The following is a 24232-nucleotide window of genomic DNA, read 5'->3' as shown; positions in this document are numbered from 1 at the left end:
ATCATTTACATTTGTCTTTTTGAGGACATGGGTGTCACTGCGGCGATTTTTTTATTTTTTATTTTTTTTGTGATTTAGCGCCGCCTGCTGGCAGAACATTCCTATGATTCATTTTACTGAATCGTTTGGTTTCTAAGAACCGGTTCAAAAAATGATTCACCAACTCCTATCACCAGTTAAAAGTGCATTAGGCTACATGTATGGTTTTCTGTCACTTATGTTTTGTCTCGATTGAACCTTTCTACTTGAAAGAAACAGTGTTTTTGGGGAAGATACGGTATTCTAATTAAAAATAAACATGAAAGTAGAAATAGTCAGCTGTAATTAAATCCAAGTAGCCTATATAGGCTACATGTAAGAATAAAAACAAATCTCCGAAATAGAACAATTATTTCTATATCAGATTGTGTCCATCAAATTTCTGTAACACATGTAACCTATCTGTATTTTGTAAAGACTTACCCGAGTGCCTATAAATAACGTAATCGATTCCCTTTGCGAGTGAGCCGTTTAAATCATTCAGATTTCAAACCGTTTGACTAATTCAATGAGACGATTCGACTCAAAAAGAGTCTAAAGAGCCGAGCAAAAACAGCACTTTGTTTGCTGAAATATGACCGACAAATGTAACATTGTAGCATTCGTTAACACTCACCAGCTTCTAAATAATAATAATAATAATAATAATAATAATAATAATAAAGCAGGCCACAAAACACATTTTATGCAACAGGTATTTAGGCTATGTCTACGGATCCAAAAAATATACTGAAAAATTAAGAATGAGAACTTGAATGAGAAAATTAAGAACTTTGAGCCTTCCATTCCACATTCATTCCATTAAAAGAAGCTGACCTATATTTTTGCAGGTAACTGCAATTTTGCAAACCGCAAAGCACTTGCTTTCTGCTTCCTTTAGTTTAGTGTGTGATGATGAGAGGTGTGAAGCGCGCGGCGCGCGCGTAACGTGCGCGCGCAACCTGAACCTGACGCCTTGCAGAAGTTCCATAAGCAGCGAGTCCTTTCAGAGTTCTGCATTGAACTGCACTGGGTAAGTGCTGGTTTTATTCTCTTTACCTTATATGTATGAGCCTTCAGGTTCATTTAAAGCTTTTTTAAATAACTCTAATAACCTAGAACCGCATCAATAAAAGAGAAACACACTGGCTGTCAGTGCTGCTGATGTAACTGCTGACTAGAAGTACAAGTTAGCCTAACTGTTGCCTAAAAATTCACTGATTATATGTTAACGCACCAGCACACAACATTCTCCAGTTGGTTTTGCTTTTAGCTGTTCCTGTGGCAGTTGCAGGAAACCACAAAAAGTAGAAGAAAACTGTAGAAGTTAACTTTGCATTCGAGAACTTAGTCTTCTGAAAACATAATGTGATGTGATCTTTTAAAGCACCATGAGTGGGATGTATCAAGAAGATTTATTCTTCAGTTAGAAGAAGGAAACCCATACAAGTGTAGTAAAAGCTGTGGATCACGAGCTTTTGTTGCAGTTCAAAGCATAAGCTTGGGATTTTCATTCCGTGGAAGGATTGAAGGCTTGTTTATCCTTTATTTTACTGCTATTTTGGTCTATTCTGAATCAGTTGTTGACATTCTGAATTGTTGTGGCTTTAGCCTTACCTACCGAGATGTAAATTCTACCCACAGAGGTGAATGAAGCTCTTTTATAGCTCTCAAGAGATATTATTACTCAACTCTTGCTCTTTCAAAGCTCAGGAGACAGTTAGAGTATGTTTCATTTAAACTGACTCCGATGTTTCGCCTAATATTCGACAGTTGTTGACTTGGAGGAATTTGGTGAGAAATGGTGAGTTCATATTGAGATTTCTTTTGATAGCATATTTTGCTATCTTGGCAAATCTGAGCTCAGTTTGAGGCACTGAAATGTCTTCTAAAACTTAAGACACTCGGGTCTTTTCCTCAGCAGAAAAAGTGTCATACTGAGATTTGTAGAGAGAAAACAAAAATCACTGGACTCTTTTTAATTGCTTGGAAACAACAGCATTATTGTCGAAGAATCACATTTTCTGAAGGATTATGTGCATTTAAAGACGATGGTGATGTGTTAAATATGTTTTAAAAGCATTTTACTGTACATTAACACACGGTGTGTAATGTGTGTCTGCAAGTGATCCACCATCCATAATAAAAATACACATTTAGACAGGCTGATCTAGACAAAACAAAACTATCAAAAAACAAGAAAAAAAAAAAGAACATACTAAGTACCTTCTGTGGTGTGATATGACACAGATTGTGTGAATTAGAGGAACTACAAATGTTGGTCACTGGAACATCTTACTCACAATCAGACTTCAATTTCCAACCACACTTTAACCAAGAGGAGCAGAGCCAGTGTTACATGATTTAAAACGGGTTACTTCAACATTTAGGCCTACCTTTTTTGCATTATACCTGAAATAGCCTTCATCTAAAGCTAACTATCAAAAAGGGAATGGTTTGTCATTATAATTACCAATATGATTTATGCTATTCAAAGGTTAACAAAGAAAATGTGGATGCTCAGTTGATTTCTTTACAAAGGTTGACATGGTGCTAAACCTCAAATACGATGCGATAACGAGGGTTTGTCGAGGGTGCCATGTTATTTCAACAGCCGCAGAAACCCATTGGTCAATAATACTGCGATACATCAACATGAATAAGTGAACACAAGCATTAATAACAGCAAATCGCTGAATAACAGCAGCTATAAGAATACTGAATGAAAAGTTATTGTGTGAATGTGCTTTTTTTCATCTTTTAGTGAATTTTTGGGTTAAAAAGACACTGAATCGTAAGTTCTAAGAGATGCAGTACACATACTTTATCTCTGAATATTATGGACCAGTGGTGTTGCATGAGAAACCATGTACAGTAGATCTGCTTTTTAGTGATATATAATATACTTAATATACTATGTTATAGTGCTGAAACCTTGAACACACCCGTTTGTTTACAAAAAACGCAGGTTTCTTTACCTCTCAGATAGAAATGCACAATATTTCTGTTTTTGATTTTACATAGCTGTTAAATCTAGACTCAAACAATAGATGTGGTTGTCAGTCCAGGTTCTGGATGTCTCCATTTCCTGAAACACCCAGGTTTCGATCTTTCAATTTACTCCTGTGGTGGCTTCAGTGTCACATGATCATTCTATTATGCTGATTTGCTGATTTAAACTGACAGGACCTAAAACACGTGCAACTGAATAGCTTTCGCTCTATGATTTTTTAACTTTTCCGAGAATTACGTGCGTTATGAACTGTGGTGCTTGGTCCACACGGATCAACTACGATCCCAAAACTCATCGCACATTCCGCTATGTGACTATCGATGATTGCGCACATTGCAATATCGATGCTAAACCGATATATCGTGCAGCCCCAGTTCATAATAAACGAGTAAGTCTGGTATCCGTGTTACATTATTCAACACTAAAAAACAAAAAGATCTGAAAACAAAAGACGAAAAATGACACACACATATCAGAACAGGATCTGAGAGAAGAAAAGTAGTCCCATCCAGTTTTTTAAAAAAAAAATTTTTTAATTTATATTTTAAATTAGCTTTTATTTTTATGTGTTTAGTTTCCAGGTTAATTAGAATTTTTAGTCATTTCCTTTTTCTTTCTTTTTTTATATATTGCTTTTAAGGTTTCATTTGTTTTTAGTTCAGTTTTAGGTCATATTTATTTCCAGTCAATAATTTTAGTGGTTCAACTTAGGCCTAACCATATTTCAGGTTTTTTTAGCAAGTTTTTCCAACTAATGCTTATATTTTATTTTATTTTATTTCAGTTTTATTTGAACAGAAAGGTTTTTAATAGTTCTAGTTCACAATAATAACCCTGGTCCCATAAAAAAAAAAAAAGACAATTTAGACAACTACAGCTCAAATAACACATTTTTATACAGAAAAATTGCTTTAACAAAATACAACCTTCACATTTCTGCTTATAAACGCTCTAGGTTTACTTGCCCCATAGACTTCCACTGCACTTAATGTAATGTTTCTTGACGAGAGATCTGTGGTAAATGAGCCACAGAGTCTGTCCATTGAGCCTAACTGTTGAACCTGGAATATTCTTTTGACAAGCCTTATGAGATGAACCTCTCAAGAGGCTTGGAAAAGCTCAAATGTATTTATAGTTCAGTTCAGTCCGGTCCAGTGTGTGAGTTCAATAGAGGGGTTTGTTGTTTGATCCCACACTTCTTCCACCCCTGCAGCTTTCACAAGCTGGGATAGTTCAGTATTGACCACACACACACCGTTTGATGAAATATCACTCTCATGGAGTCAACAAAGGCCTACTATAAAGTTATGACATTAAAGTGTCTGTCTGTGTCCTGCTGTGTTGTTTGTCTCTCTTCTGTCTATCCTGGTAGCAGAAGCAGGTAACAGCAGAAACTCGCTATCTGTGCTACAGTCCTTCAGTGATGCAGGAAGTGCGGTTTGAGCTGTCAGTCAAACGACAGGAAGCGCTTGGCAGTCATGCAGACGCATTTACCAAACAAGAAAAAGAGTTTTGAGAAACTTGAGCTGAGGAAAAAAAACTATTATGAATGTACATTGGTAGCTGCTTCTGACTTTTTAGCATAACAATGTGTGAGTATTAATTAGTGTTTGTTTTTTTTTTTCCTTCTGTTTACACATTACATTTTAGTATATATTTTTTTCTTTCTATATCATTTACAATCATCTTTTGGTATTCACTTTTTCATATGTTGGATGAAAAAAACTCCAAAAGAGATTTGGAGAAGGGCTATTTTGACTCAGAACAACTACTTAGCAACGCCTTAACAACCACTCAGAAACCCTAGCAACCACTTAGAGCACCTTAACAATCATTTAGCAACACACTCGCGACATTTTTATGTTGTTTAACACTAGAACTGCCATGGCAGTCATTTTGACCATTTTGAATTTTATGCAATAACTTTGTTGAAAAAATAAATACAATCCTGCTGGTACCTGACTTTTCCTAAAAGTGTCTGTATTTTCATTTAAAATGTTTTTCATATAAATTACACATAAGGCAAAAAAAAACAAACAAATGAACATATTTACCTATTTCGGCCATAAACGGTCATATTGACTGCACTGAATTTCGCGGTATTATTATACAGGCTATACCAAAATAACTATAGCCTAAACAAGCCAAAATGAAATACTTTATAAGCTAAAGTGAAAGTAAGCGGCGTTAGGCTCACGTAACTCTCTAATTAGAATCAAAATGTTTCAACATTTGCGATGTATTTGGATGCTAAACTATTCTTTATCATAGGCTTTGAACTTCACTCACGTTCCAATATCGACGGAAAAAATCATCCTCTTCACACGCATAAAATGGTACGAATTGTAGGCTACTACTGACTATATAACAGAGCAGTGGAATTTGTATAGGCTATGTTAGGTTGACTATTTTATTATTATATTTTATTATGGCTATAATGAACAGGCTGCAATGTCAAGATTGCACCGCTGGAATATGGGGTGTGTGTGTGTGTGTGTAAGGCGCGGGCGCGATCAAACAGTGGAAACATGAAAACATAGGCTACTCCGTCATTTTGTTCAGGGCATCTACGAATATTATTTATTTATAAATGTATAATTAAACTTGTTGAAATGTACAGTTTGGTGTTGTTTTGTTTTTAAAAGACATCCTAATACAATAAATGCATTAATCTCTCAATTGGGTATTTATATTAAAGATATAGAGTTTTGAATCTAGCGATCAAAATGACCGCTTGCGGCAGTTCTAGTAGTTATGGAATTCTGGCACTTCTAGTGTTAACACATAAATACTTTTCTACAAGTCACTGACAATGGAAGTAAATCGGGTCAACATTAAAATCCTCACTTTTCAATAGGATAGCGATACCAGACGTACTGTAAATAGTACTACAGTGATTTTAGCGTGAAGAAATCGCTTACTAACCATTTCTGTGTAGTTACATCCAATTTTACATCTTTGTTACAAAGACAACATAATGCTAAAAACCTAAAACGTACCGAAAAAATTACGATAACGACTTTACATAAATTGACAGAATAACTGATGTAAGTGCTTTACTAAAATTGTAAGTGTCACATTTTCGCTTTTAAAGCTTCCAAAAATTGGCTCCATTTACTTCCATAATAAGCACTTCTCCGCAATTGATTTTTCCTTCTTTTCCCCTATTTTTTTGTTTGAGGCAAAGGATGAGTGGAAATGATAATATGTTGTAATTAACATTACACCCCAAATTCTGTCGATTGAGCGTAACAGAATATTTCTATAACAATATTTTTAACAAATATTTCTTGGTTTGTTATATGCTACCTTTAATATTATGGTGGTAAGTTAGTGCTTTTTGCATACTTTTTTCTTGTGTCAAATCAACTTATTATGTGGTTCATATAACATAATATTTTCTGTTTTTCTGTTGATTAAACCATTGTATTAACAACATTTTTTAACTTCAATCAACTTAAAATTTTAAGGCAACCAGGTTGGTTACTTTAAGTTAAACCAACTATAATGTTTTATAGTATAACATGGAAGCTTGTTTCCGCCACTGAATTAAATACTTTTAAATACTGACTTTTTTTTCTCCGAATTGCATGATATAAGCGTGAAATAGCGAGAAAAAAGTCAGAATCGAGAGATAAAAATTTGCAGTTATCTTTTCTATCATTTATATATTCCATTGCGGAAACAAGCTTAACATGCAGAGTTTGAGCAAAGTGTAAATCGCTGACCATGACGTGTGTGTGTGTGTGTGTTACTGTATGTTTGACTGTGACTCAGCGGGGAAGTGAATCCTGGCTCTTTGGATGGTAGTTTTGTATTTCACATCTATAAATAGTCGTTTCTCTTGGTTTCTCTCCCTTCACCAGTTACCTTAAGGCTTTCAACGGGTAAGTACTCTGTAAGTGTTCACTGTGGTTCTGTGGTCCAACTGTTTAACAAGCCTGCTTAGTTTCCTTGTTTTCTGCTGAGTTTTATGTGAAGTGTTATTGATTGAGCGAAACATTGGCGGTTGGTGTGAACTGGTGTCATGTTAATTTAAAGGGCATGTGTAGTATGGAAAGAAGTTAACGCATGTCTTCAGCTTCAGTGTTGATCGGGTTTCCATTCAACAGAGAATGATCTTATGATCTTACAACCAGATTGTTTGCAGCTATTTTTCTTCTATAGGGTTTAGTGAATAGTTAAAGTCATTTTTCCTGGAGACTTCATTATTAAACATCAGTGGTCTTCTTTAACAGATCAGATTCATATGAACATTAAAAGTTTTACAACATTTCTAACCATTAAAACACTGGATGTACTTCCAATGAATTGTTAAATTCTGATTAGTTTTCTTATTTGATTAGAAGATATTTTACTTTTCAGTTAACTTAGTGTATGACTTATTGTCCATTTAGATTCTATATTAAATATATATTATATAATATATTTAGATATTATTTTTTACATTTAGAATCAATATATTACACACTGCAGATTTAATATAAAATATATTATTATTATGCCATTTATTATTTATTAGTTTGTTTTTCCTTTTATTACTATTATTGCATTTATTATATTTTATCCTTTTCTTTTTAGACATTTCCCAGTTTTCATCCCAACATCATTCCTTCTAAAACTGCGGCTATAAGAGAGACAGATTTGATGGACAAAGGACAAAGTTAAATGTTCAATTTGAAAAATATTACTTTGGATGTCACAGAAACAAGGACACCACGCTTCTAGACCAGCACTGTCCACTTCTGAGAGTTTGGAAACCCATATGACGGACACCACAAATATGAAAATAAGCATCAGATAGGAGTACATCACTGTTCAGAACATTCCCACCGTGGAATTAACCAGCGGACACTGTATATCAGAGGCTATTGCTGTTGGATCTGAGAGTTTACAGTCATGTCTCCGTTCCTGAGGATTGGGTTTTCCAGCTTTGAGATGGACCCAGGGCTTGCCTACCACGAAGAAGTACTCAATCCATACTGTGCTGTCTACATGAAAGAGGCTGTGGAGACTGGTAAGATATCTTTGCTACAGATATATCAGGATAGTTTAAGTGTAAAGTAAAAAAAAACAAAAACAAAAAAACATAGTTTCTTCAGTTATGGCCATTATTAAGTTTTTATGGTCACACCACTTTAGTTTAGGGTCCAATTTTCACTATTAACTACGACTTTTGCCTTTATACACATGATAGTTAATAAGATAGTTGTTAAGTTTAAGTATTGGATAGGTTTAAGGGATGTAGAATATGATCATGCAGAATAAGGCATTAATACGTGCTTTATAAGTACTAATAAACAGCCAATATCTTAGTAATATGCATGCTAATAAGCAACTAGATCATAGTGAGAAATGTAATGACACTAAACTATAGTGTCACCATTTTTATCAGCCAGATATTGAATTTAACTTTTGTTATTTTGTTATATGAAGGTCACATTATAATTTTTTGCCATCAATGCATTTTCTATTTATAGATTTTTATTTTCCTATTTATAGATATCTATTTATTTTCTTATTTTAAGTTTAAAAGTCTAGGACAAAAGGTATATATATATATATAAATATTTACAATATGACATTTTTTCTTGTTTAAAACTGTGACAATCTGGTGTCATTACCACAACAACCAATAATTTTACCCCCAATAAATATTTTTCAAAAGTTGGTGTGCTTAGTTATTAAGTAGACAACAGTATCAGTGAAAAGCATGTTTAAGATTAAAAATGAATTATATGATGGGCAAAGAATCTAAGTAAATTATTTAGAAAATAGAACATTTTTATCGTGCATCAAGCTGCGATTTTGGCAACGTATGAAAAAAAGTCTGAAAATATAATTTAATTGTGTGTATTATTGTCATGATTTATAAAAAGCTATAATGCAAAAATGTATTTAAAAAAAGTAATTTATAACACAAAATAAATGGTGGTTTGAGTTGTGGTGGTGACATGATGGTTCAAAAAAATAAAATATTGAAATAATTTTCCTGTGATGCATACATGTTAAAATGTTACATGTTAAGAAACTAGTATATGACATTTTTAGAAGTATATTTACTAAAAGTCTACAAGGACAAAATTGCCCATAGTGGAAAAAGAAACACCCACATGACCCACCTACTCAGTTCTTAGTAGGTGAAACTGATAAAGTGTGAAAGCAATGTGTTTGGTCAAAGTTTATTGAATATTATTTGTCTAAAGTGTGTCATTGTCAGTAAAAGGGTGGTATTTGTTTCTTTTCTATTATTCTTAAGAATTTAGCTTGTGATTCATCTCACACACTTCCCAGAATTTTAAAGAGGGGTACTTTCAGTAAGTCATTAGACTTAATAACTATTCAGCAAAATAATTAGTTTATAATGACAGACAGTCAGTTCCCAAAAACATGAAGCCAGCACAATTGTCATCATGTCTGATAGCATTTGACAGCCAAATATGTGATAATTCAAGATGTTTAGAAGATGCTGTCAAGATATGTAGGTACTGTATATGTCAAAAAGTGCAACTGGATAATTGATTTAGTGAGAAATTGATAATTTAATCTATTTAATCTAATTTTAAACTGAATCAACCAATTCATTGGTAAGACTTATAATAATAATGAATTATTATAGACTGATCACCGCTTCTGTACTGCAAGTGAATGTGACAATTAGAATGCCAAAATCAACGCAGCAAACATCAAATTTATATTAAAGGAGTAATTTCTGCAAAAGTGCATTGGGACTCACCAAATGAGGACTGTGGTTATTTTTTTAAGCACATTTACTTGCACTGACCTCTAAATGTGGGTGTAAATCAGATTAGATGAAATGATATGCAGTTGTACACACACTTATCACTCAGACATGGCCACTGAGCAGTATTTGCAGAAACAAGGCTTTCCCAGCAACCCCTTTGGTTTCAATCTTAAGAACCAAACCACAACCACACATACCTGTCAAAATATAAAGTGTCACGTCATTTCCAAACTTCTATGAAACATCTTCACTGCCAGATAGACTGCATGTCCAGTTGTTGTTGTTTTTATGTGTTGGGTGTGCAAAATTACAAATTTAACTCGACGTGAGAGAGTGTTCGCAACCTGTTTTAAGTATGTTTCAGAGGCGGAGCAAGTAATGAAAAATTACGTAGACAACATTCATTCTTGCATCATAAGACCAGGAATAAAAAGGCAGAAATAGAGCTGATTGTAAATGTCATGTTGACCTTATGTCAAAATTGCATGGTTTCATTTGCATGGTTCTATATATGTATGTTTTTCCTGCAGTAAAAGCTGTCAGATTACTATATCACACAGTCAGAGCATTGTATCATTCCAGTAGTATTAGTTTCAGATCCGGTAAACCCAGTCATAATGCTGTGAAACACATAAAGGATTGTTTTGCTGATACTTTTAAAGCTTAGTCCAGTCAGGTTTTCAGTGGTGTGAGACTCTGATTTAGTGTGTGTGTGTATCTGTAGAAAAGGGTCAGGTGTACAAGCAGAAGCGTCCCACCATGTATCCCCCCTGGAGCAGCACATTCGACGCTCACGTCCACAGAGGACGGGTAATGCATGTGGTGGTCAAGGACAAGACGGCTGAGCTAAAGACGGAGGCCACCGTCCAGCTCGACACACTCGCATCGCGCTGCAAGAAGGAGAACGGCAAACTGGAGATCTGGGTGAGTGTTTGTGTGGCGACACGCTCACTATACAAAAGCAAAACAAAATGGAAACAAATGTGTTCCCTCAGCTGATATACTGTACATCCATTGACTTACAGCTGCATTTTTTTGTTATTAATGTTAAAAGATACATTTTAATTAAAACACTAAACACTCGTATTAAAAGAATATATGTGAACCTGGATCACAAAACCAGTCACAAGTCGCACAAGTATATTTGTGGCAATAGCCAGCAATACATTGTATGGGTCAGAATTATCGATTTTTCTTTTATGCCAAAAATCATTAGGATATTGAGTAAAGATCATGTTCCATGAAGATATTTTGTAAATGTCCTACCGTAAATATATAAAACATTTATTTTTGTGAGTGAATGCAGCACAATCGCCAACATAAATGATCAACTTTAAAGGCGATTTTCTCAATGTTTCGATTTTTTCGCACCCTCAGATTCTAGATTTTCAAATTGTATCTCGGCCAAATATTGTCCTATCCTAACAAACCGTACATCAATGGAAAGCTTATTTATTATTATGAATGATTCTCAATTTCAAAAAAGTGACGTGAAGGGTCACATATACTGTAATATAATTGATTGGGAATTGATATGTAATATATGTTTTCAATACATGATTTGGTAAGATTTATTTTTGTGTATTATAGGTGGAACTGAAGCCACAGGGTCGCTTACTGATGGAGGCGCGGTATTTTCTGGAGAGGAGTGGTGAGTGTTTCTTTTATTCAGGTCTACACACTGTCTCACATAGATTGCTGGGTAACGATTAATCACGTCCAAAATAAAAGTTTGTGTTTACATAATATATGTGTGTGTACCGTGTATAATTATTTTGTATATACTGTAGAAATACACACATATGCATGTATATATTTAAGAAATATTTGCATGTATATACTGTATATAGATATTTATACATAATTTATATTCTTAAATATATACATGCATGTGATGTGTGTGTATTTGCATATACAAAATAATTATAGACAGTACACACACATATATTATGTAAACACAAACTTTTATTTTGGATGCGATTAATCGTTGCCCAGCACTAATTATTATTTATATTAGTATGTTATATATCATGTTTTTCATATACTGATGGATCTAGCCCAGCATTTTTCAACTTTTTGCTTTTTTGTGTGGGTTCTTGTTTGTTAGACGCTGCAGGTCACGGTGAAGCGGATGGAGAAACTGAACGGGAAAGAGAAGGGATGTTCGCCCTGCACCACAGACGAGGAGCCATCAAACAGGCCAAAGTTCACGTGGTCAAATGTCACGAGTTTACCGCCACCTTTTTCCCTCAGCCGACTTTCTGTTCGGTCTGCAAGGAGTTTGTCTGGTATTATACACACTCTCAAACAACCACATGTACAGTAAAACAACCCTGATACTAAGAAATTAAATTGATTTTTACATACAGCCCAACTTCCATAATTTCATGGATTTTTGAGTGAAAACTGAATATTCAGGGGGAAATAATGTGGGCCAAGACTTATGGATTTATCTATTGTGATATGATTGGATGGAAACATGCAAAAATAATGAAAAAAAGAAAAATTGGTTTCACTTTATTTTAAGGTGTCCTTGTTACAGTATAATTATAAATTGAAGTACTATAAATTTGAGTATTTTTAACTAACCATGTACTTACTATAGGGTTAGGGTTATGTTTAGTTGCATGTAATTATGCATAATACGAGGCAATGCTATAACATTTAGAAGAAACATTTTGATAAAGAAAACTTTAAAATGCTGTGAACTGAGGAATTGTGAACAGTAAGACTTTTTGATGTTTTAAATCTTTAAAATATCACAATCACTGAATCAATCAATAAAAAAGAATTAATTTACGCTCTAAATATTGTCTAAATATTAAAATCCAATGAAAAATTTAATTTATCTTATATTATACAGTGAAGTCGTTGTATGATATGAAGTGTATGATATACTGATAACATAACAGTGGAAATATATATATATATATATATATATATATATATATCTTTTTATATTTTTATTTTTGTAATTTAGCACTGTATATTACATTACAGTACACATTACAAATATTTTCTTTTGCTACTTCAGGGGCCTGAATAAACAGGGATACCAGTGTCGACGTAAGTACTTTTTCTCACATCCTCATTGCTTTTGCAGTTCTTAAACAAGTTTCCATTGACTCAGTGTCAGGATCCCTCCTACACATTTCTTTCATTTTGTATTCCCAGAATGCAATGCCGCCATCCATAAAAAGTGTATCGACAAAGTCATCGCCAAATGCACAGGCTCAGCAATAAACAGTAAAGAAACTATGGTAAAAACAAGTTTTTTATCTCCCTTTCATACAAACACACAAAGCGTTTTGTTTTCGTTTTCGTTTTGTTAGTAGACTCTACACTCTGTAGTAGAAAATCTTGCCCTGATTTTTAAGCCAGAGACCTTTGGACATTTTGTGCAACTGTAGGCTAAATATAGATTCAGCAAAGCTTTAGCAATCTGCAGATGAAAGTATAATTATAAGTATTGAAGAAAATGAATCATCTTTTTGTCTCAGATTCCTTCCTCTTTCAGTTATTGGTAGACGTCATAAAATAGTCTTTCCACACTTTACTGAGTCACGCTGAAAGAAAACTTCATGACGTTTTGGATATTTTCCATGTTGACATTGTGTGTCAGTACATGTTCAGTATGTGTTCTATGCTAAATATGTGTGTGTGTGTTTCAGATCCATAAGGAACGATTTAAGATTGACATGCCTCACAGGTTTAAAGTGTATAACTACATGAGCCCGACCTTCTGTGAGCACTGTGGAACCCTGTTATGGGGTCTTGCCCGGCAGGGCCTTAAATGTGAAGGTGATTCATTACACAACCACATGTCAACTATGAATGTCTAAGGGTCATTCTGTGAAACTGTCGCCTTTTCCATTTTAAAAGGTGATTTGTAATGCAAATTTCAATTATATAATTCTGATATTTAGCAAACATTTGCTTGTTCCTTAAGTTCATTTACCAGAAGGAGGATGTATTTTTTTATTATGAACATAATATGTTATGGAGTTTATTAGTTTAAAAGGGTAAAGATATGATGGTAGCAAAGTTGATGCACAACCTTGGCACAAGACTTTTTAATAATATACTATAAATAAAGAGAATAAAGTCAAAATGTTAAGTAAAAATAAAGTTGCTAAGTTACTAAATAAATAAAGTTCGAAAAATTCATATATATATATACATAAATTAAAAGCCATGAGATAATTCATTTTTAAAACTGTATAGAGAACATTAATATGGGAAGCAAATGTCATCTGTTTTGTAGAATGACCCCTAAGGCCTTTTTTAAAGCATTTGCATAAGGAAAAGTTGCATTTAGATGAAACCCACTTATGCAACACAAAGTAAATGCAATGCAAAATAACTGCGTGAAATGCATAACCATGTTTTTATATACTTTTAAATGTATAAAAATATCCACATAACATTTTTAGGTTTGCATTTCAGTTTAGTGTAATAAGTGTGTTTTCATTGCAGAATGTGGCATGAACGTTCACCATAAATGTCAGAGGAAAGTAGCAAACCTTTGTGGCGTCAACCAGAAGCTAATGGCAGAGGCCCTGGCTATGATTGAGACCACACAGCAGGTTGGAATACACACACATGCTATGCAATGAAACAGATGTCACAACATTTTACATTTTACACAATTTACTGTTGTTCTGCGAATTTCAGCGAATGTAATCCAGTAATTTTAGCAGGGGAATTTCAATATTTTTGTAAAAGTTCAAGTTGAGTTTTGCCAAAATTTCACTAATATAACCGTAACATTTAGTTGTCTATTTTAGGTCAACTACTGTCAACAGAACATGCTAGTTAAACTCTACGTGTTAATAGCATAGCAACCTAATAATGTATGGGTTTAATGGCACAAACATTTGAAGGTAGCTCTATCGCCCCCTTGATTACTGAAGTTTGTTACTATCTTCATAGGCAGCACTTTTGTTAACAAGCCACTCAAAGAACAGTAATAGCGCAAGAGACTCAAGTAATACACATTAATGGAGTTTGGCATTAGCATGATGCTAAGCTAACAATGTCATGCTCTAAAAACTATTTTGAGTACTGGATTCAATACATTTATAATCATCAATCCCCCGGTTCCACAGACAAAAGGCAAAAGTCCCTGACTAAAATGCTTTATTGAGGTGTTTTAACTGAAAGCAACTTTCACTGACATATCTTAAAATATATCAGTGCCATTGTTTTGTCTCAAGATGCACACTTGTAATGTTTTTTTCTAAGGCACGTTTATAAACCTGGCTAAATCTAAGCCCAGTCTGAAACCAGGCCAATATCTATTGAGACTCGTCTGCCATATTTATTTAATGAAAATGTTCACAATGCAAATTAAAACAGTAATGTTCAAAGGGAACATAGAGTAGGTTTCTGGACTAACTCAACTTAGTACATGCTGGGCACAACATGACAAAGCCTGAAGTGTGTGTATGACCTACATTATCATGTGGTGTGAGTTGTTTAATCTGATATGAATTCAATGTGCTTCTTTCCATAGCAGGCTCGGAGTTCGCGGGATAGTGATATTGTTGGTCGAGAGGGTCCAGTGGGCGCAAGTCAGCCAGGGGTCACTAGAGAGCCTTCAGGACACTTACCCATTACTCCTCTCACGCCTCCACCAGCTCTGCCACGCAAAGGTACGTGTACCATATGCCAAAACGACGTGCGCTCACACAGTTGAGTGTCACAGAGTGTCAAACTTGCTACTAACCAAAAACTAATTTAATCAAATTACCTTAGACCAGGGTTTTTTAAAGTGTGGGCGCGTTTCAAATGAATGATTAATCATTTCAATCTATACATTATAGTGGAAACAATACTTAAAATAAGCAGGTTTTTGGACAAGAGACGTCATTATGTTTCCGCTCCTCTGTTTTTGATGAGATCATTTTAAACCGTAAATATAGATAAGTAAATAGCTTAGAAACTGAACAGTTCTAGCATATATTTCTTAGTCACTAAATCCCACATCTGCACTATTAGTCACTAATGCATTAATATAAATGTAATCTTTACTGTGCTACTTTATCTGTATCTGATTTAGAAAGAGCAGAAATCTGTGAGAAATATGATGACCCAAAGACTATAATAAAATAAGCTGAAGGAGCAATAGCCTTGTGGGCAGCGCTGTCTCATGTGTCATATGCCATAGCAGTGTAACAAAGTTCAGGCTTATCTTTGTTCATTAATGACTTCATCTGGGACTAGTCGACGTCGACTCGACTTTTATAACATAAAAGTCGACTTTAAAGTCATTCAACCCCTAGTTAGTTACGTAATCCATTACATTACACATTCAAGTTAATATAATCTGACTACTTTTAGATTACTTTTGATGTAACTCGTTTATCACATTGATTTGAAAAGGATAATCTTGTACCATATTGATATAAAAATACAAAGAGAAAGAAAATATATTCCATTCTTTGTTATCAACAACATGAAGTGCATTAAATATTACATTATGTCAGGGTTTCCCAGACTGGGGTTCGTGAGTTTAATGAAAAGCTATTAATTAAATTCATAAAAAATTGAAATTGAAATACAATTTTAAAATAAAAACAATAATAAAAATATTTAATTTGTTTACCTGCATGTCATGTGACCATTAACCAACATCAGAGGACTGTGAAATTAATTTGATTGTTATTGTTGTTATTATTATTGATTTTATTATTGACCTAACTCTCAGGGGGTTCTTCAAGTAAATATATCAGGTCAAAGAGGTTCAGCTGACAAAAAAGTTGGGGAATCCCTGCATTGCATGTAAATATGAAATGAGGTGAATTTGTACATTTTTTAAATGTAGGCAAAAGGCCTTCCAAAGACAGTAATACATGGTTAAATGAGTCACTGTAGTAATGAGTCACGATGGATGACGACTGTAAACAAGATAAAGACGATTACATTAGGCACACGAGAAGAGAGTACGTTATTATTGATGCAGAAACAATGTGGATGACATGTGTGTGCGGCGGTCTCGGCGCACTGATCGCTTTTGAAAATTAGGAAAAATTGGGGGTGGGGAAGTGCCATTGTGTACATTGTGTCATACGGGAAGCCCACAGTCTTTGACTTTGAAAACCCCAGACAGTCCGCTACCAACAGTTGCCCATTTCTAGGGTTATAACATTGTCAAAATAATTTTAGGTGACTGAAACATTCCCTGTATGAGGAATGGTTTCAAAAAAACATAGAACATTCCTTCTCTAAAACTTCCCAGAATGGAGTTGTGCTTATAAGGAACTAGGTAGTCGATTGAGAGGTCTCATGTGACACTGAATTTAAATTTAAGCTCAAATTACAGTTGATTTCAGTGGAATTTCACATTAGCATGTTGCTAAGCTAACAGTGTCATACTCTAATAAGCACAACATTTACATAGTACACAAAAAACAGGATGAAATAGTACGTTTTAATTACACAAAATTATTTCCTGTGAATATTTGACCAGTACTTGATCAAATATCTTCATAAATAACATCTATTGACACTCATTCATCCATTACTGAGCATTCTGGGATTGCCTTATCTTATAAAGAAACATTCCACATGAGATTTTGATCATAATGACATCCTGTAAGGCATAATTTTGCAGCATAACACCAAAAAACATTGCCGTTCTGAGAAGCTAATCAGGTTTTGGAAAGAGCAATTGATTTATTGATGCTGTCTTGTTCCATCTATTGACGTCCAGCTCTTCTCCGTTCCTCCCAACAGAGCATCAAGGCATTTCTTGGGACGCTACAGCTAAAGGTCGCAGGACAAGTCTTGAAGAGCCTGAGCCCCTGTATGCCACCCCACGCAAAGAGCACCACAAATTCACTCTAGACAATTTCATTCTGCATAAGATGCTGGGCAAAGGAAGCTTTGGAAAGGTACGAGTTTCTCAAATTTCAAATTTCAATTTTAACTCTTATATATACGGCTACCATATACTAACTTTTGAAACGACTGGCCTAAATACAAGGTATCCTTTGATTCTTTGGGTCAAACTGAGACTAAATACAAATCTTCATTGAATAATCGTTGAATACCAAAAAGGAAATGAAGCTAAATCTTGGGAAAACATTGCCGTGTTGAAACTAAACTTGGTAATTGTTAGCAATATACCTCTACAGTATGACCAGTTCCAAATTGGATACATAACACCTACTGGTTGCACAATTAAATCTGCCTTTTAAGCAACTGGCATAGAACCATAGTTCTGCTGTACTTCGACTTAACTGCTTACTCAATGTCCCTTGAAGTCAGTTCATTTTGTGGCTATTTTGGTAATGTCTATTGACAGCTATTATAAAAGTCACCACTGAATATGACTGTATCCTATTAAACCGCATCTGGGAACATCATTCTGGATGCATTTTCTATAAATCTTCCATATACGTATGTGTGTTTGCAGGTTTTCCTGGCCGAGCTGAAAAGCTCAGGGCAGTTCTTTGCAGTGAAGGCCCTGAAGAAAGATGTAGTTCTGATGGATGATGATGTTGAATGCACTATGGTGGAGAGGAGAGTGCTGTCTCTGGCCTGGGAACACCCCTTTCTCACTCACCTCTACTGCACCTTCCAGACCAGGGTAATACACACTGACACACTTAGCGATGGGCAGTTCGACATATAGCAATGTATAGTCAACTGGTAGAGATTGGTTGTTATTTGCTATGCTTTTGTTCTGTGGATTTTAAAATATTGGTTTTTTTAAGAAAATAACAAGGGTTTGCAATAAAGAAGGGCCATTATATTTAAAATATATTCACTTTATTTAGAATTAATAAAAACATAGTGAATAAAAAATAAAACATAATAATTATAAAAGGCCCTGAAATACTACAATATAATATTTTGTACATTCCACCCACTCTTATGACACACATTGAGCCACTCTCACATACTGAAGTAATTTGGTTATGTTAGACTGACTGTTTCTGTATTGGTCTTTAAAGGAAAATCTTTTCTTCGTGATGGAGTACTTAAACGGAGGCGACTTAATGTTCCACATTCAGACCTGCCACAGATTCGATCTCCCACGGTCCACGTGAGACTCATATGCAGCCCCCACAAACACATTTTAAATGCTGAGACTCTGTGCCTACTCTTCTTTTCTGTGGTTTCACCCTCTTCCACCTCCTCTCTTCTCTTTGCTGATAGGTTCTACGCAGCAGAGATCATATGCGGCCTGCAGTTTCTACATTCTAAAGGCATTGTGTACAGGTATTCACTACTGTGGAAACTCTATACCATAAAATGAGCTAGATATATAGACAGACAGATGGATGGATGGATATTTTATACTGTAAGTTATGTGTATTTAGCCTGGAAAATGTGTCAACATTAAAGGGGCCATGACTTGTTTTTTTATTTATTATTATTATTATTATTTGAATATGTTCCTTGAGGTTCACTTGTTAATGTTAATGTTTTTTTTTGCACAAAACACACACACACACACACACGTTATGATTGGCTAATGTCATTGCATAGGAAACCGTATCAACGCCCACTTGCTATTGACTGAATGCATGTGGGCGGGGCCTATGGTGCGATGATGTGTAACTATTCATCAATGTCTTGCTCTGGAGGAAGTCATACGAAAATGTGTTTCCCCTTGTGACGTCACAGATCCCGCAATATGAAAATAGTAATTTTTGAAGCTTGATTAAATAAATGCATTGTAGTATTTCAAGTATTTCACAAGTAAGGTGTACATTTTCAAAACTCTTGACAAAAATCTAAACTGATAAAACAGCTAGTCATTCTTTCAAAACCTGATCCCATGCTTTTTCGTTAGTTATACACATTTCAGTCCACATTACCATTGTTTCAAACACATGATTATTGTAATATGTAATGAGGACATTTGGTTTAATCACCGTATGATCTTCTTTCAATTTAGTACTTTTAACAATCAGTTCATTCAACAGCAAACAATGCAAGATACGTGTTTCAAATCACCCTTGTTGCAAACATTAATACAGACTACAGTTACCACATTAGAAAATACACTTGCATTACCTAACTTATGTAATCAAATCCATAATGTTTATAGTAATGTAATAGCATTTAGTGTTTTATCAAAAGGTGTGATGAATTTATGAAACTGCCATGAGGTTTTGTGTAATAAAACATAGTTTGCTGGCAATACAGTAAATGTTCTCACTGTGCCATATGACTGAATCTATACTGTAGTTGACCTTTATAGGGATGAGTTACAGTAATGTGCCAATCTCTAACCATGGTAATCTGTTTTTACAGTATCACACGGCATACATACCTTAATGCAAAATGCAGTATTTGATGCATCTCTGATAATCTGATGTTTCCTCTTCCTTGTACTCTATCCTGCTCTAACTTCACAAATGGCAAATTTCGCTGTTTCTCTCTCGTGCACACACACACACACACATGCGTGTGCACACACACATGCGTGTGCACACACTTTGGACATAGTAGTGGTTATTATCTACAAATCACTCATGTAAAAATAATTCATTATTTGGTTATCCATATCTGAAATTGCAAACAAGTTCTACAAAAAAAAAAAAAAAAAAATCAATGTCTGTAGAAATCTATAGATGTACCAAATGATGATTAACCATTAAGTTCTGTTGGATTAAATAATAGACAAAAGCATTAGCCTAAACTGAACGAGAAGAGATACCAATCAAAAGTTGAATAGTAATACCATTATGAAAAGCAGTTTCTGTGAATGAAACATTTATATAGATGAAACACTTAAGGATACTTTGTGATTTTGTGTAAAACATGTTGAAATGTTTGAAAAAAGTACACTTTTGATGATTGTGATATTTGAACTAAGAAAATGTACACCTTACTTGTGAAAATAGTATCAAAGCGAATAAAAAAAACTGTAATAATGAGGAGGGCGTTTCAAGCTATGAAACTTACTGGATGTTTTAATAGTACAAAGACCTCTTATGTCAAAAGATCAAGACAAATTTGATGTCATGACCCCTTTAAGTGTATCTGGAACATGCAAACAACAAGCGCTCTGCTTCCTCAAAGGACATCGCTGATTTATTTGCGTGTTGTGACTTTGCAGAGATCTTAAGCTGGATAACATTTTACTAGACATTGATGGTCACATCAAGATTGCAGATTTTGGTATGTGTAAAGAGAACATGATTGGAGAAGCTAGAACCTGCACCTTCTGTGGAACACCAGACTACATCGCCCCTGAGGTGAGGATCTCTACCACCATTCACTATATATATGTTCAAATAAAATAAAATACTTTTATTTCAATTAAAAATATTTGCATAAAAAATAAAATTAAAGGCAGGGTAGGTAGGATTTTTCTAAAAAAAAAAAAAACATTCCAAATTTGTTTAAACTGTCTTTATATACCAATACATAATTAAAATGTAAGTACTCTGAAAAAGAGAGTATAAAAATCGAGTGTCTGTAGACCTCTCACGACTGTTGTAAACACAGCTCATTATTTCCATTCACTCCACCCCCTCCCTTCTGAGCTCCTTCCAAAGCCACGCCCCCAAAACACATGAACGCGCGACGCCAAACGCTCAGGCTCAGCTGGAAGACGCATTTATTTACCTGAGACGAGTGGAGAGGAAGGAGCGCAGTGCATGCAGTGACATCATGTCAGAATCACATGTAATAAAATACCTAACTTTATCACTATAAATATAAACAAATAAGATTTCTTTTAGTACTCACTATCAAGCTAGCATATCGATACTGGTAAAGTTTAAAATATACTTTGTTTGATTCGGTAACAAGCTATATTTATAAGGCAAAGCTAAAAACAGGTTGCATTGATACACGTTTTTCCATTACCATCAGTTACACTGTGATGAAGGTGAATTTCGTGTAAGATTCATAACATATACGGTGTTTTGCGAGTTTCCATGATGAAAACATTGTTGACTCTAATGAAGACTACACTCCGGAGACAAGTACCGCTTCGTCGGTTCGAGGACAGGTCCGGGGTCGAGGGCGAAGCAGAGGAGGTCGTTCAAGAGTGCGGGCAACCAGGGTCCGAGGAAGTAGTTTTTGCCTTGTTTGCCTTCGCTGACTGAATATGCAGGTGCTTTGAATTTTGAATGCTCTTTCTCTGCCATAATTTTACTCTTCGTAGGTTCCGCGTCTCTCTTGCACTCCTCAAATCAAACGGGTGCGCGCGCATATGGGCAGATCTAGCAACAGGGGTGGTAGCCATGGTTGCGAGAGTGAGTGACAGTCGCCCAAACCAATCAATTGTTTCGTCCCGAATGGAAATAATGAGCTGTGTTTATTGCAGATTAAAAGTTCTACAGTCACTCGATTTTTATACTCTCTTTTTCAGAGCACTTACATTTTAATTATGTATTGGTATATAAAGACATTTTAAACAAATTTGAAAAAAAGTTTTTTTATAAAAATCCTACCTACCCTACCTTTAAGCAAATAAATCAATAAAATGTATTTGAACTATATGTTGTATGTTTCACAGATTCTGCTTGGGCATAAATATGGGACTTCTGTAGACTGGTGGTCATTTGGTGTCCTTCTTTATGAGATGCTGATTGGCCAATCCCCATTTCATGGACACGACGAGGAAGAGTTGTTTCAATCGATTCGCACTGATGACCCATGCTACCCACGCTGGTTAGCCAGAGACGCAAAGGACATTCTTGTAAAGGTACGTCTGAGCTAACGATACAAAAAAAAATAACCCTTTACTCTGATTTGTGAGTATAAACTATAACTGGGGTTTTATGACCGGTTCTAGCTATTTGTCCGGGAATCGGAGAAAAGGCTGGGCGTGAAAGGAAATATACGACAGCATCCGTTCTTCAGAGACACAGACTGGAACGCACTGGAGAAACGACAGGTGGAGCCGCCCTTCAGGCCCACTGTGGTAAGTTCATTACAGTCTGTTTGTTCTGTTCCAAAACCTAATGAGCTCCCTACATAGGCATAGAATCACATGTATCATAAGTCTCAGTCTCAATGGAACTACAACTGTCACAAAAATATGAAGACAGATAAGTAATTCTGTTCCTCTTATTTTCATTTTGGTGCATGGAATATTGTTCATAGATGTTGAAACAGCTTTTAGGGATCCTGCTCTCAGCCATACTGGTAAATTTTCACAAAATTGCTTTGATTCTTTCAAATAAACAATATACATTGCATAAATTATTCTTTAACTGACCAAAGTGTGCAAAGGGAGAAGGTTACATTAAAAACACATTTTTACATAAAATGTTGATGTTAAATCCACTGTTGTTTTATATAGAATTATTCTACAGGGTGGGCCATTTATATGGATACACCGTAATAACATGGGAATGGTTGGTGATATTAAAGTCCTGTTTGTGGCACATTAGTATATGTGAGGGGGCAAACTCCTCAAGATGGGTTTGCCCCCTCACATATACTAATGTGCCACAAACAGGACTTTAATATCACCAACCATTCCCATGTTATTACAGTGTATCCACATAAATGGCCCACCCTGTATAGTCCATACAGTATTTAATGCAATTACATCAGAAGTAACTGTAATTAAATTAATAAACATTAAGAGTAATCCCTTACTTTACTTTTTCAAGGGAAAAGTAATTAGATTACTTGGTAATTAATTACACTCAACACAGTGGGCGGGATTACTCCCTATGAAGATCATTTCTCAGGAACTTTTCAGGTTCCATTTCAGTTAAAGGATTAGTTCACTTCAAATTAAAATTCAGTCAAACAAAAGAAGAGATTTTGAAGAATGTCAGTAACCAAACAGTTGATGTACCCCATTGACTTCCATAGTATTGTTTTTTTCCTTTTCCTACTATGGAAGTCAATGGGGTCCATCAATTGTCTGGTTACCAACATTCTTCAAAACACTTGAGGTTGAGTAAATGATGACAGAATTTTCATTTTGAAGTGAACTAATCCTTTAAGGACCTGACTTTGCAGGCAGTTCCATATGTAGACATTAAACGGCTCACTAGATTTTGGAACGGAGTTCGTCACAAACTGAACTGTTACCTGTGACTGACACATTGAGCCTTTCTGTTTACAGAAATCAGCAAGTGACTGTAGTAACTTCGACAAGGAGTTCATAAATGAGAAGCCTCGGCTCTCCGTCACAGACCGTATCATCATCAACAGCGTGGACCAGAGCATGTTTGAGAACTTCTCTTTCATCAACCCCGTCATGGCCCGTCTCAAGAACCCCTGACTCACAAACATTCATTAAAGACATTTGTGCAGATACTGTGAACAGGTCCAAAGCAAAAGACAAACACTCACATGAACATTATATCAGCCTCTGGTCAACCTCATTTCATACTACAGTATGTGCAGTGATTAAAAGACACAGTAGTGTCAAATTATATATAAGATATATATTGTTATTATTATATTATTTAGTGCCTCCTTGCATTTTTGTGAGATGAAACAAAAAAGAGCATGTGAGCAAA

At 35.0% G+C, this 24232-nt stretch overlaps 1 protein-coding gene across 2 annotated transcripts; it reads left to right on the top strand.

The window, feature by feature from the left end:
- Positions 1–942: 942 nt before the first annotated feature.
- prkcq (protein kinase C, theta) lies at positions 943–24150 on the top strand. Of its 2 annotated transcripts, XM_079868829.1 has the most exons (19): positions 1007–1051; positions 6898–6918; positions 7613–8048; positions 10501–10700; positions 11367–11427; positions 11884–12064; positions 12811–12842; positions 12951–13036; positions 13448–13577; positions 14253–14362; positions 15292–15430; positions 17514–17671; positions 18196–18369; positions 18737–18828; positions 18942–19004; positions 20854–20992; positions 22264–22452; positions 22543–22671; positions 23833–24150. In XM_079868829.1, exons 3-19 carry the CDS (start codon positions 7931–7933, stop codon positions 23989–23991), a joined length of 2160 nt encoding a protein of 719 aa, XP_079724955.1. In that variant the 5' UTR covers positions 1007–1051; positions 6898–6918; positions 7613–7930; the 3' UTR covers positions 23992–24150. The 2 variants fall into 2 exon arrangements, with proteins under 2 accessions (XP_079724954.1, XP_079724955.1); XM_079868828.1 differs by lacking the exon at positions 6898–6918 and having other exon boundaries at positions 943–1051.
- Positions 24151–24232: the final 82 nt, after the last annotated feature.

The sequence above is a fragment of the Squalius cephalus genome, assembly GCF_949319135.1.
Source record: "Squalius cephalus genome assembly, chromosome: 4".
Lineage (NCBI taxonomy): Eukaryota > Metazoa > Chordata > Actinopteri > Cypriniformes > Leuciscidae > Squalius > Squalius cephalus.
The sequence above is the reverse complement of the archived record's forward strand: the minus strand, read 5'-3'. Positions and strand labels throughout refer to the sequence as shown.

Coding starts and splice junctions, on each gene's coding strand:
- prkcq (XM_079868828.1), top strand. CDS start 7,931: ATGTCTCCGTTCCTGAGGATTGGGTTTTCCAGCTTTGAGATGGACCCA. Junction 19,005..20,853: donor TCTAAAGGCATTGTGTACAG/GTATTCACTACT, acceptor GTGACTTTGCAG/AGATCTTAAGCTGGATAACA. Junction 22,453..22,542: donor CAAAGGACATTCTTGTAAAG/GTACGTCTGAGC, acceptor GACCGGTTCTAG/CTATTTGTCCGGGAATCGGA.